We start from the raw sequence: 12,036 nt of genomic DNA, 5'->3' as shown, positions 1-12,036 counted from the left end.
TGTGAAATGGGCTGCTCACAAAATGATTACCTAATATTCCTGTTTGACATTACTCTTGATCCTCGGCGTGAAGCAGGGAAAGATCTTGAAGCTCTCCCGACAGATGGTGAAATGAAAATCCATTTTTAATGAAGTTACAGTTTAGTCTCTCACACAGCGCTGACGCTTCTGACAAGGAAACACGATATTTTAAGGTGTAAGTGGATCAGATTTGAATCAAAGACTATATTTGTAGCATGCATATCAAGTACAGTGAGTGTTGGATCATAGTTGTAAGTAAGAAAAAAACACAAAGCTTTGAGGATTTGGGATGCTCTGAAATCAAACTGGAGCATGTGGTCTTCTTATTTTTCTCTTAAATCGATCAGTAGTTTAACAAATGAGCTGGACCTTTTTCACGGAAAAGTTCCTGCTGTTATTCTGCTTCACAGGGAGGTCAAAGGTCAAGTTCAGCTTGAGAACAGCTTCACCTGGAGCTTGAGTAATCAGTAACTCACCGAAGGACTTTTTTAATCTTTCCTTTCAGGCAACTCTCATTTAAAAAAAAAAAATCTAACTTCTGCATCTTGAACTCGCCTTTTTCTAATTTCCGTTCGTCTCCCCAGAACGAGCCATCGCCAGACACGAGGTACGAGAGATCGAGCAGAGGCACACGCAAGACAGCCTGCGGGAGCGGGACTCAGCCGCAGCGCTGTCCGACAGCGAGGATGACGTGGTCATCATCTACAACCGGGTGCCCAAGACAGCCAGCACTTCCTTCACCAACATCGCCTACGACCTGTGCGGGAAGAACCACTACCACGTCCTGCACATCAACACCACCAAGAACAACCCGGTCATGTCCCTCCAGGACCAGGTCAGGGGACCTGCGTTTCCTCCATCTTCCTACACCTGATCATCTTTGTCTGCTACGGAGGTCATTATTGTGATATGTTGATTTTGGTTTGTTCAGGTGCGGTTTGTAAAGAATGTGACTGAATGGAGGGAAATGAAGCCGGCTTTCTACCACGGACACGTCTCCTTCCTGGATTTCACCAAGTAAAGAAGCCTTCATTTCACATAGTGTTGTTTTTTTTTTTCTCCACAGCCCTGTAACCAGTTAATCCACCCTGCTGTGGCTTTGATCAGCTGACTCCACCTTGTGGTCACTTAAAGCTGTTCACTCTCAGAGTGAAAAGCAAATTGTAGCCATTTGAATGTTTAAGAAAACAAAATTGCATAAAAACAAAAATTCTGTTTCATGCATTTTGATTTCATTCCTGGTGAGCTTTCTGAAACGAGTAATTCTCCTCAGGTTCGGGGTGAAGAAGAAGCCCATCTACATAAATGTGATTAGGGACCCAATTGAAAGGCTGGTGTCCTATTATTACTTTTTACGTTTCGGGGACGACTACAGGCCCGGCTTGAGACGCAGAAAACAAGGAGACAAGAAGGTAAAACAGCTTTATTCTTTTATTTAAAGAATGGATTCATTTTCATTTAAATAACAGGGATCTGTGGATGAAATCTCACTTAATATTTGGCTTGAGTGATCAAACCGAGCGTTTATCTTCCAGAGCTCAGCATTTCGAGGCCTCTGTGCTGCCGACAGTCATCAAGGCATTGAGTGGTTTTGGGGTGTCCGTGGTTGAATCCCATGGTTATAAATGGAAAAACATCAGGAATGCTAGCAAAAACAATCTAATTACATCTGGCACAAATGTTCATTTGGACTCAAGGATGAGCTCATTAAAAGTTAGTAGTCAAGATCAGTGTCACCTCACCAAAGTCGAGAATTCGCAGTTTAATTATCGCTAAATTTCACACAAATGCCTCTAACAGGAAAATCCGATGAAGTGGTGACATAAAATGTCACCAGACTGGGTTGTTACCAGCTACTTAACTAGCATACCACTGTGAGGTGGTAATTCCAGTTAAAACAAAATTCCCTCTCTTTCATTTCTCCCAAATGTGTGTTTTGTTTTTTCTTTTGAACTAGAAGAAAAAATTACTGGAGAATTGAAGTTCTGACTAAACTGTGGAAAATAACCACTTAAAGTACCTTTTAAAGGCTCCGTGTAGCTTCAGGATTATATTTGTGCATAAAGCTACTTCGGAATGTTGTCGTCTTTCTTTTGTTTCACAGTGCATTAAGGGATATGAAGGTCTAATATGAAGGAACACTTATCTTTTCGTCTGCTTTCTTGGTGTTTTTCATGTTCTGTGTTTCAGACGTTCGATGAATGTGTATCAGCTGGTGGCTCGGACTGCGCTCCCGAGAAGCTCTGGCTCCAGATTCCCTTTTTCTGTGGTCACTACTCCGAATGCTGGTGAGAATTTAAACACCTGCTGCTCCTGCTGTGTCGCATTCAGACCACACTGAGTCTGAGATTATCAAACGTGTCTCCTTTTTTTATACATTTGCATGTTGACAGAAGAGATCTGGTTATATTGCAACCAAAAACAGGAATGAACAGGCTTAATGATACAGCTTATGTACCTAATAAAATAGTGTAGCTATAAATCAATACACTGTTTTGTTTTCTTCGAGGTGTGCATTGTGTGTTTTAAAAAAATTTTTTTTTAAAAATGAGCAAAGCAGACAAGATGAGAACAAAAGAAGAAGTAGCAGACCTGAAAAAACTACAGCAGAGAGTAAAGTATCCCAAAGTCATGTCAGGCTTTTATGTAGCATTATTGCTGTTGGCAATCAGTGGATGGATCAACTAATGTTGCAGGTCCTGTGTCAGGCCTGTGCTGGGTGTTTAACTGTTTCTTAAACACATGACTTTTCAGATACTGTTCATCAGTCACAGGGAGGTTGTTTTTTTTAAACTTGCCATTTCTTTTATCCTCCAATGTCCAGTTTTTGGGGGGGTTAAGGACACGCTGCACACCATGCTGAGTTTTTGGCTAATAGTTCTTTTGGGAATCACCTTGTTGGTGCAAAAGTACTGTTTTATGCCAGTTTAACTGTGTTATCTTCAGCATTTTCTACGGATTCAACTGCAGAAATTGGTTGACAGGGCAGATTTAATGTTTTCATAAAAGAGTGGTTAAAGACAGACTATTAAAACATCTATCCATCTTGTTTCGCTTTTCTGGGTCGCGGGGCAGCAGTCTTAGCAGAAAAGCCCAGACCTCCCTCTCCGTGGCCACCTCCTCTAGCTTGTCCGGTGGAACACCAAGGCATTCCCAGGGCAGCTGACAGACATAATCCCTCCAGCGTGTCCTGGGTCTGCTCCTTGGCCTCCGAAAGAAAACCGGTTCCTCCTAAAACAGTCAGGTACAAGAACTTGACTGAAAGTGAGCGAAAAAGCAGCCGATGTCTGAAGAAAAACTTCTGAAAGCCCAGAGTACCATTGCTCAAGAGCACTTTAAAAAAAAAAACTGCATTATAATTCTGCCTCCTTGGGAGCAAAATAAGAATAAATCAGGATTGGCTCGATGCATTTACACAGTATCAAATGTTAAATATGCTCGGTTGGGTTCAGATTTAACACCACTGTTAGGGTAGGAATAAATGCAGCGGTGAGATATTTTTCTCTGGGTTTGTTGTCAACAACACAAACAAGCAAAGTCACTGACCTTGTCTTTTCCTCGGTGCATGCAGATGAAATTGTTAAAAAAGACGTGATGTATCAGTCTTCTTCAGTAGAGCACCACATTCAGTCATTCTCTGCTTTGCTACACTCTCTCCTCAAGGTCTCCAGTAGCCCTCTCACTGCCTTGAGCCGTTCTCTCTACATTGTGTTTTCTTCCTTTTTTATCAGTCTCTCGCTGACCCTACTCTTCCCTCTCACCCTGACTAATCCATCTACCCTCTTGCTGACTGAAGGTCTGAGTGTCTGGGATTTAGAGAGCAGTATATTAAAGTAATGGAAAGGCCCTTGGAAACATTAAATAAATAGTGAAGACAAAAAGGTGAGGTCAGTGCAGCCAGTCATAGATTGATGTGTTTAAGAAGGCCTTGCCAACAATTTACTTTATAGGTTTAAACAATCCTTATTTTATTTTCACTACCAAGCTTTTTTTTTTTTTTTTCCTTTTGCTCCGCTCTCCTGTTGTCTCAACCCTCTCCGGACTCACGGCTCACCTAATCGTTCATCCTGTCTGTCTTTCAGCTCCTCTCTGCTGCTCTTCTCTCCATCACCTCCTCTTCCTCCGTGTCAGGCCTTACATCATTCTTCCCCTCCATTTCTGCTCAGTTTTTCCAAGCTGTGTGGGATATTTTTTTCCCATCCAGCAGAGCAGCGACTCCCTGAGAATAAAGAGAAAATATCCACATCGAAAAGAAAAACATGACTTTTTTTTCTTTTTTTTGTGTGTAGGAACGTGGGCAGTCAGTGGGCTCTGGAGCAGGCAAAGTACAACCTGGTGAATGAGTACATGTTGGTCGGCGTAACAGAAGAGCTGGAAGATTTTGTCATGATGCTGGAGGCCGCGCTGCCACGCTTCTTCAAAGGAGCCACTGAGCTGTACAAAACAGGTGCTGCTCCTGCCACACAGTTTGAATAAAATAATAATAATAATAATAATTATATATATATATATATTAGGGGTGCAACGATATTCGTATCGATATTGAACCGTTCGATACAGTGCTTTCGGTTTGGTACACATATGTATGAACAATACAACATTTGTAATTTATTTGATCAATTTTCCTTCTGACGATGCTGTCTGTGTTGAGCGCTCAGTGAATCTGTGTTCGACTACTCCGCCTAGGCTGCACTGTCGAGCGCAGATCCACTGAGCGCTCAACACAGACAGCATAGTCAGAAGGAAGAGCGCAGGGCAAGCTAGCGAGACAGAAGTTAAGCTCTCCTTGCAACAGGCAAATTGAACCTCATTCAGATCTGGCGTTTGGAATTATTTTGGTTTTCATGTGACGTATGACCCTGAAGGTAAGCGAGTCATGGACTAAAGTAAAACAGTATGTTGGATGTCCATGCAATGCTCAATTACATTGGTGTGAACTAGTGTGTTAGCGCAGTTAGCTCATTAACGTGTTGGCCGTCCAGCCCCATGCACAGAGCGATCGGCGGTAGCTCGTTAACGGAGATTTGCCGTGTTGTGGCGTTAAGGTCATTTCAACGAGATTAACCTGAAAGCACTAGTGGGAACACAACGAATATGACTGCACATTTACGCCGACATCATCCTAGTGCAAAGACAAGTGAAAGCAGACAAAAAAAAGCAAGCATGCTACTAACTTTAGCCGAGTCATTTAGACAGCTGTTAGCACATGATTCTCCTTATGCTGCTGAGAATATAGCCCAGAAGAAGCGGATAGTATAGCTTTTATTTTGGAAAGAGCCATTTCTCTGTAATAAACTCTCTTTTCCAAAGATGAGTGATTCCTCAATCAGATACAGGGCTCGCAATATCGCTAGCCCGAAGTCCCGAAGCTAGCGATTTTTTCAGTCGGGCTACCAAAATCTATCTCTTCCCTGCCCGTCGGGCTATTGTAGGAAGGGAAATATATGTCAATGCTTTTGCATTCTTTCAGAAATGTAGCTGGGTAATTATGTCATTGGCATCATGAGCCACTGTCAATATGTGACATATTGAAGTCGCGTTTGAATTTGCGCTTGTTTTTTTGCTTTCACTTTGCAATCGTGCGAACTGTGTATAGAGAACAACAGCACTGATCTGTGAGTGATGATAATTTGTGCACCAATTCCTCTGACATCGTCTTATTAATCGTTAGCTTACTATGCAAACATGACAAGTGAAATCTCCCGCAGCTTAAACATGTGAGAGGTTGATCGTGCAGAGAATCGCTGAGCTTATGTGAGTGAGCGTGTAAAAGCATTTCAGTTCTGCTGAGCCAAATAAGACAGGTCAGGGTGAAGAAGTGACAGCCAAAGAAAAGCTTACCACAAAACGGAGAAGTTATGACAAATCAGACTATAAGGCAAAAAGAAAGTGCAGCTTTATGGTTTCATGGACAAAAGAATTTCTGTGGCTGCAATATGACGAGCTAAATAACCAGGGCTGCACATAAGTGGTCCGCAGGTGCGCATTCGCTGTCAAAATAAAAAACACGCACAAGGGTTAGGGTTAAATTTAAAAACTGTACTTTTGAGTTAAAATATATATTTATAATTTTAATAAATGACAAATTAAAAATGCATGAACATTTTTTTTGTATCGAAAAAATATCGAACCGTGACACCAAAGTATCGAACCGAACCGTGAATTTTGTGTATCGTTGCACCCCTAATATATATATATATAATTAATTTGCTGCTTCAATCCTCTCACTGCAATTTCAGGGCTAAATATTGTGTGTTTACGTGCTGCGGTTGTTCATTAGCGCTTTGAATCGCTCTCCTGTGATCGGCTGTGATCAAAATGCAGTCGTGCTGCTTCACTGATGTAGTTACAGATTAGTTATAATGAGTGCAGCCAGAATGAATAATGGGCAGCACAATAGGGTCCGGTGTGACAATCACGCCGATGCACAATGATTCAATATACCCGAGCGCATTAAACAATTAATCTGAAGACTAAGTCTCACATTCAAATGTCACGTCGTCTTGATCTGTCTCATTTCTTTGTGCACGGGTACAGCTAATGTTTACTAAATTACTCAGCTAGCACCTGGTTGCCAGGTTTCTGGCATTAGTAAGTTATCTGTGACTTTCAATCTGGTCAAACCGGAGGACTGTAGATAACGCATGACCGTTTGTGGTGCTTCTTTCTGTTTGTTTGTTTGTTTTTTATTTCTCTGACTACTGCACAGTGATGATGCACAGTCGCTGTGCCTAGTCAAGTGTCAGGCAATTAACAGTTAATTAAAGAACTACTTATTTTACAGTGCGTGGTTTTTGTTTTGGGTTTGTTTGGTTTTTTTAATACAGAGCAAATAAACTTGACACTATTTAGTAGCCTGTTTCCAGAGTTAAACGGACAGTTAACTGCAAAGTCATATTTATCTATTATTCATCTTTATTGTAGGGCTATTTATTCCTTTTAGATACACTATATTGCCAGAAGTATTCATTCACCCATCCAAATCTTCTAATTCAGGTGTTCCAATCACTTTCATGGCCACAGCTGTATAAAAGATACTGTGATGTATAATGTGCAGAGGTGGACAACTTTCTGTAGAGTCAATGCTACAGATCTTCAAACTTCATGTGGGCTTCAGATTAGCTCAAGAACTGTATGTAGAGAGCTTTGTGGAATGGGTTTATCATATTAAAGCCAATGGATTAAATTGGGATCTCACGCAAGTGCTTGTGACGGCAGACGAGCATATAGTTTTGGCAATATAGTGTCTTTTTGGTGCAGGTTGCCTTGTTTTGGAGATACTGGCTATAAAATCTGCTGAGTCTGATCCATCTTGATTATGCTTTGCTTAAATATAGGAATATAACCAAAATATAAGCAGTTAATTCAAGTCCCCCTTCTGCAAAGACTGACAGTTGACACAACAATTGTTTTCAAACGTTTGCCGATCGGTCTGAAAGTGACTGCAGTCTTGTTTGGAGACGGGTTGGAGATGAGTTGCCTCCCAACCGGTGACCTATTTGATGTTTTGCAAAAGAAAGTGGTCACCATGCCTACCTGCAATTGCTTGTCGAAGCAATTTTTGTTGCCTACAAGGAGGTGGCCCCCAATTCCCCCCTCACCCACACTTATGTATTTTATTTTTACATTTCTGAAGAAAAGGCTTAAATAACTGTGCGTCACACACCAGCACAATCTAAATGAATAAAAGTCCTATTTTTAGGTGAACTGGCCCTTTAAGACAGCCTCCCCCACACACAGAGACACACATGTTTAGTGTTAGCTGTTTATTGGACATACAGATAGCAGTGTTATGTAGGATTTTGTTGTTGTCGGTTGTGTAGTTTATATTAGAAAAAGCTCACACTAAGTATGCTTTAATGTTGCTGTTGTCACGGCAGCCATTTTGACACGAAGCAGCAGGAAGTCACTTTAATGAAGGCCACGCGCCTAAACAGAAAAGAAGCTGCTGCTGTTTCATGTGAAAATGGCAACTGTTCAAAGATCTCGGAAAAAAGAAAAGGTGTCGTTCTGATTGAAGCTGCTTGTTGTTAATGCCAGTGGATTAACAGAAGAACTGCAACAATCGCTTCTGCAAAACTAACAAAAGTAACACTTAAATGCATTACCAGTAAATATAACAGGCCGCTTATGTACTAAGTACTGAATGATTGCGTTCATGTCCTTTAATCCCATGTTGTTCCTCCCACTCGCATCACAGGTAAGAAGTCCCACCTAAGGAAGACCAGCGAGAAGAAGCCACCCACAAAGGAGTCGATTGCCAAGCTGCAGCAGTCCACCATCTGGAAGATGGAGAACGACTTCTATGAATTTGCCCTGGAGCAGTTCCAGTTCGTCAGGGCGCATGCTGTCCGGGAAAAGGACGGGGAACTCTACCTGCTGGCCCAAAATTTCTTCTATGAAAAAATCTACCCCAAAAACTAGAGAAGAGAGCGGAGTGCTTTGGAGGAGGACGGAACACTTCGTCCATGCTCAGTCATGCGCTCTTGAGACAAACAGAAGTGGGAGTGAGGTGAGACTTGAGGACTACCGCTGACCGTGTGCCTCGTTTGAGAGCATGATGCGGAGCTGGAGAAGCAATCCGGCTGTGACGCAGCGACCGGACTGGCAGCAGTTGCTACTCGCGGCTGTGCCGGCCAGCTGGACGAGGAGCTCGCGTTTCAATCGGCAGGTTGCTATCGCTACCGGCAGCTGCTCCACTCCCTTTCACTTCAACGCCGAAGGTCGTCCATGCCGAGGGCCTCTCCCGGCTCGCGTCTTAAAGGCGACCGGCCGACAGCTGATCATCCCTCCACTCCTGATTGGATTCACTGTTCTTCTATCCAGAAGATTCTCATTGGCTCTGTACTGTTTGGTTGTGTTTGGTTGTATTTTATCTCTTTATTACGTTTTTGGTTTGTACGTAAAGACGTTTGACGGTGAAACTACATGCCTCACGCCTCATCACCACTACTAACTTAAAGAGACGGTACTGTAAGAAACGTTGCTGTGTTGCTGGACTTGAATGGAGCCTTTTGAGGTTTTTATGAGTAAAAGTCCTGTGAACGCGGACTGTTTCCTGGGGCACGCGTGTATGTTTTATACTATACTAAGTGTGTGACTCTTGTAAATGTGCAGCTTTTCCTTTGGAGGGTAACAGAGGAAACATTTACACCTTATTTTATTGAAGTGAGGTGAACTTGCTGCTTCTGTAAATATTTACAACTTTTTAAATCCATTGCATTTCCTGGCAGATAGGTTACAGAAGTCTGGACGTGTTGTTGGTTTTATTTTTGTCACGTAGAAGCATTTAAACACGGGAGGCTGCTAAAATCCGTTTGGGGAAATGTGCTTTTCCTTGTTTTCAATGCGACTTTTGTACCAGTAAATTTAAGACTTTTAGCAACTAAAGCATGAAGAGTGGACATGAGGAAGTTCCCCTGCTGTATTGGGTGTCCCCTAACTCCACTATGAGCCAAACGTTTCCATTTTTTTTTCTTTTTTTTACAAGTGGCGAAATTATGCATTAATTCAGGAGCTTCAGAAGAGCATTCCCAGTCAAAGCCAGACTGTTTCTCATTGATTTTTATGCCAAGCTAACCTAACCAGCTGCAGCATTACAGTATGTTTAAAAGGCTGATAAGAGATCAGTCTTCATTCATTTACTTGATAAATTGGCTTTATTTGGGCTCTGATGGGGTTTATTTTTTTAATCGTGTAAGGGAAACGATGAAAATTACAAGTATTTTAAAAAGTATACTTTGTTATGATGGGAAAGAGCCCCAGCTTCTTCCTGGATGTGCTGTCACTGTCTGTATTTGTATATCCAGGTGAATGGATGCTCCCTTGCCATCTGAGGACATACTGTAGTTAACCACTCTGTCTTGTGTGCCTTCTCTAGAGTTCGCCTTGTTTTGCAGGTTTTTCTGATTGAACATAAAGACAACACGGCTGCCATGTCTGTTTTCATCTTTTGATTGACAAACAATATAAAGAAGACTTTAAAAAAAACTACCTGAGGTTCATGACTGGTTTTTAGTTGTTTTTTTTTCTTTTCCAAATGTTTTTGCATCATCATCATCACTGTGTACAGCAAAGCAAGGATTTTGCGAGGTGATACACATAAACGGAAAAGTCGAGCTGGCTTACTTCAGGTGTCCTGCAGGGGGCGATAAAGAGCCTCCAGGTTCACTCCTGCCTCTGAGTGTGTGTTTATCATTTTCACATGACTCTTCCAAACAGTGTTTGATGATTGCAGTGACATGTGGTTGTGTGCCAACCTCTTTATATTCCCAGCACGTGTTCAGCACCTCCTCTTCTCGTAGTTCCTGCAGCTGAGCTTCATAAACGGAGGGCACTGAAACAGGAGCCACCACAGGCCAGGGAAAGTTTATGTGAGCCAGTGCTGCCACTCAGCGTTATTCACCCATGCTCTCAGATAATCCCTGGACAGGCATCAGCTACTGGACTCATCCCCGGTAATCTCAAATCATTCTCCAGTTACAGCTTCCTGGTCTTGGCCCTCTGACCTAGATTAACATGGACAATGCCCCCCCTCATACTCTGAAGCCTCAGTTACACGCTGCCTTTTAATATTAGACCAGGGACTGCCTTTTTTTACGACAGTCTGCTACTGAAAGCTCCATGTACACAACCTAAAATAAACCTTTAATACACACCCATACATGCACAACATTTAACATATGGTCATGTAGCGTTGTGGTTTTCAGTGTCAGATGTGAGGTTCCCTGTTGATTGGATGACATATAACAAATGTATAAAACCACTACAGATACCAGATTTTCTACTGATTCTTTTTTCTTTATTTTATTGTTTACTGGTAATTAAGTGAGCCGGGGGATTCTTTCAGTTTAGCAAAGCTGGTCAAGAATTTAAAATGAGCCAAGCTGTCACATCCTGGGGTTTTCATTCAGTCACTAGGGTAATTTTTCCATGCGCTAACTCTGTTGTCATGTCAGTCACTACCACTCCCACATGCCTGTCCTTTCTTGTCAGTAGTGTCACCTGATCTGCCTCTCCTCTCCACTCACCTGCTCCTATTCAGCCAACCGATACCGCGGTAGGTGTTCATCCAGCTCCCCACCACTGATCAGTCAGACTGTCTTTGAGCTCGGTGCCTTAGCTTTCCAATATTCTGTGTCAGTGCCTGCTTTTTAATATCATTACCTGTAGTTTTAGAATTTGCTACATCTCGTGCTTTGTTTGTCAGTAGAGTTAATTAGCTTTTTATTTATTTAGTTGTTTTTTTTAAACCAGGAGCCATTTTACTGGATGTTCATTTCCCCACTGTAAAACCCGTGCTATGTAACGTCATTCAATATGTTTTGCTTAGTGTTGCATCACTGGAGGTTTGACTAAGAATAATGCATGAGCAGAGTTTCACACGCAGGCTGTGGATATCGACCTGAGAAACATGGAAAAGGAAAATAAACAAGCTAGCCTGAATCATTCCCTTTATGTCTGTGAAGTGTATTTTTATGCTTTGCCGCTATTGGTAATAATTCCATCCATTCATTTTCTTGCACCTATCCAGCTCAGGGTTGTGGGGGTGGTTGCAGCTGTCACAGGGTGAAAGATGGGGTACATCCTCCACAGGTTGGCAGTCTATTGCCGAGCTAACACAATGAGACAACCATTCACACCAGTCACTTTGAAAATCACCAATTAGCCTTTCCTGTGCAATGGAGAACATTTAAACTCTGGTAGAGTAGCTGGTGGATTTTAACCCACTACCTTTAGGAACGAGTGCTAAACACCACACCACCATAAACTCATATATATGGGGTTGCTTTAAAAAAAAAGGCAAAAACAAGCTAACTTGAAATATATAGAGTGAATGAAAGGGTTGTTTTTCCTTTTTCTTTTTAAAATCCTGTCTGAACCATAGCCATCTCACTAAAACGTCACCATCACCTCAGTAATCTGGATAATAATCGTTTATCATGTGTTGTAACACACCCACATCTGTATTATTTGAGTGAGATAACAGAGGTGGAACTCTGGGGAGGTGCAACG

General features: G+C 42.0%; 1 protein-coding gene across 1 annotated transcript in view; it reads left to right on the top strand.

Moving 5' to 3' along the window:
* Positions 1-11,462, top strand: part of hs2st1a (heparan sulfate 2-O-sulfotransferase 1a) — a 34,022-nt gene extending 22,560 nt beyond the window's left edge. The window contains exons 2-7 of the mRNA XM_085254793.1: positions 606-856; positions 953-1,038; positions 1,295-1,433; positions 2,212-2,309; positions 4,311-4,468; positions 8,222-11,462. Of these exons, the coding sequence (XP_085110919.1) occupies positions 606-856; positions 953-1,038; positions 1,295-1,433; positions 2,212-2,309; positions 4,311-4,468; positions 8,222-8,445 (956 nt within the window). The 3' untranslated portion in view covers positions 8,446-11,462. The remainder of the gene's footprint in view (positions 1-605; positions 857-952; positions 1,039-1,294; positions 1,434-2,211; positions 2,310-4,310; positions 4,469-8,221) is intronic.
* The last annotated feature ends 574 nt before the right edge of the window (positions 11,463-12,036 follow it).

This window comes from Mchenga conophoros, linkage group LG18, assembly GCF_057382185.1.
Source record: "Mchenga conophoros isolate Kocher_MC1m ecotype Shallow Benthic linkage group LG18, M_conophoros_male_GT1.1, whole genome shotgun sequence".
NCBI lineage: Eukaryota > Metazoa > Chordata > Actinopteri > Cichliformes > Cichlidae > Mchenga > Mchenga conophoros.
This window is presented reverse-complemented; position numbering and strand designations above follow the sequence as displayed.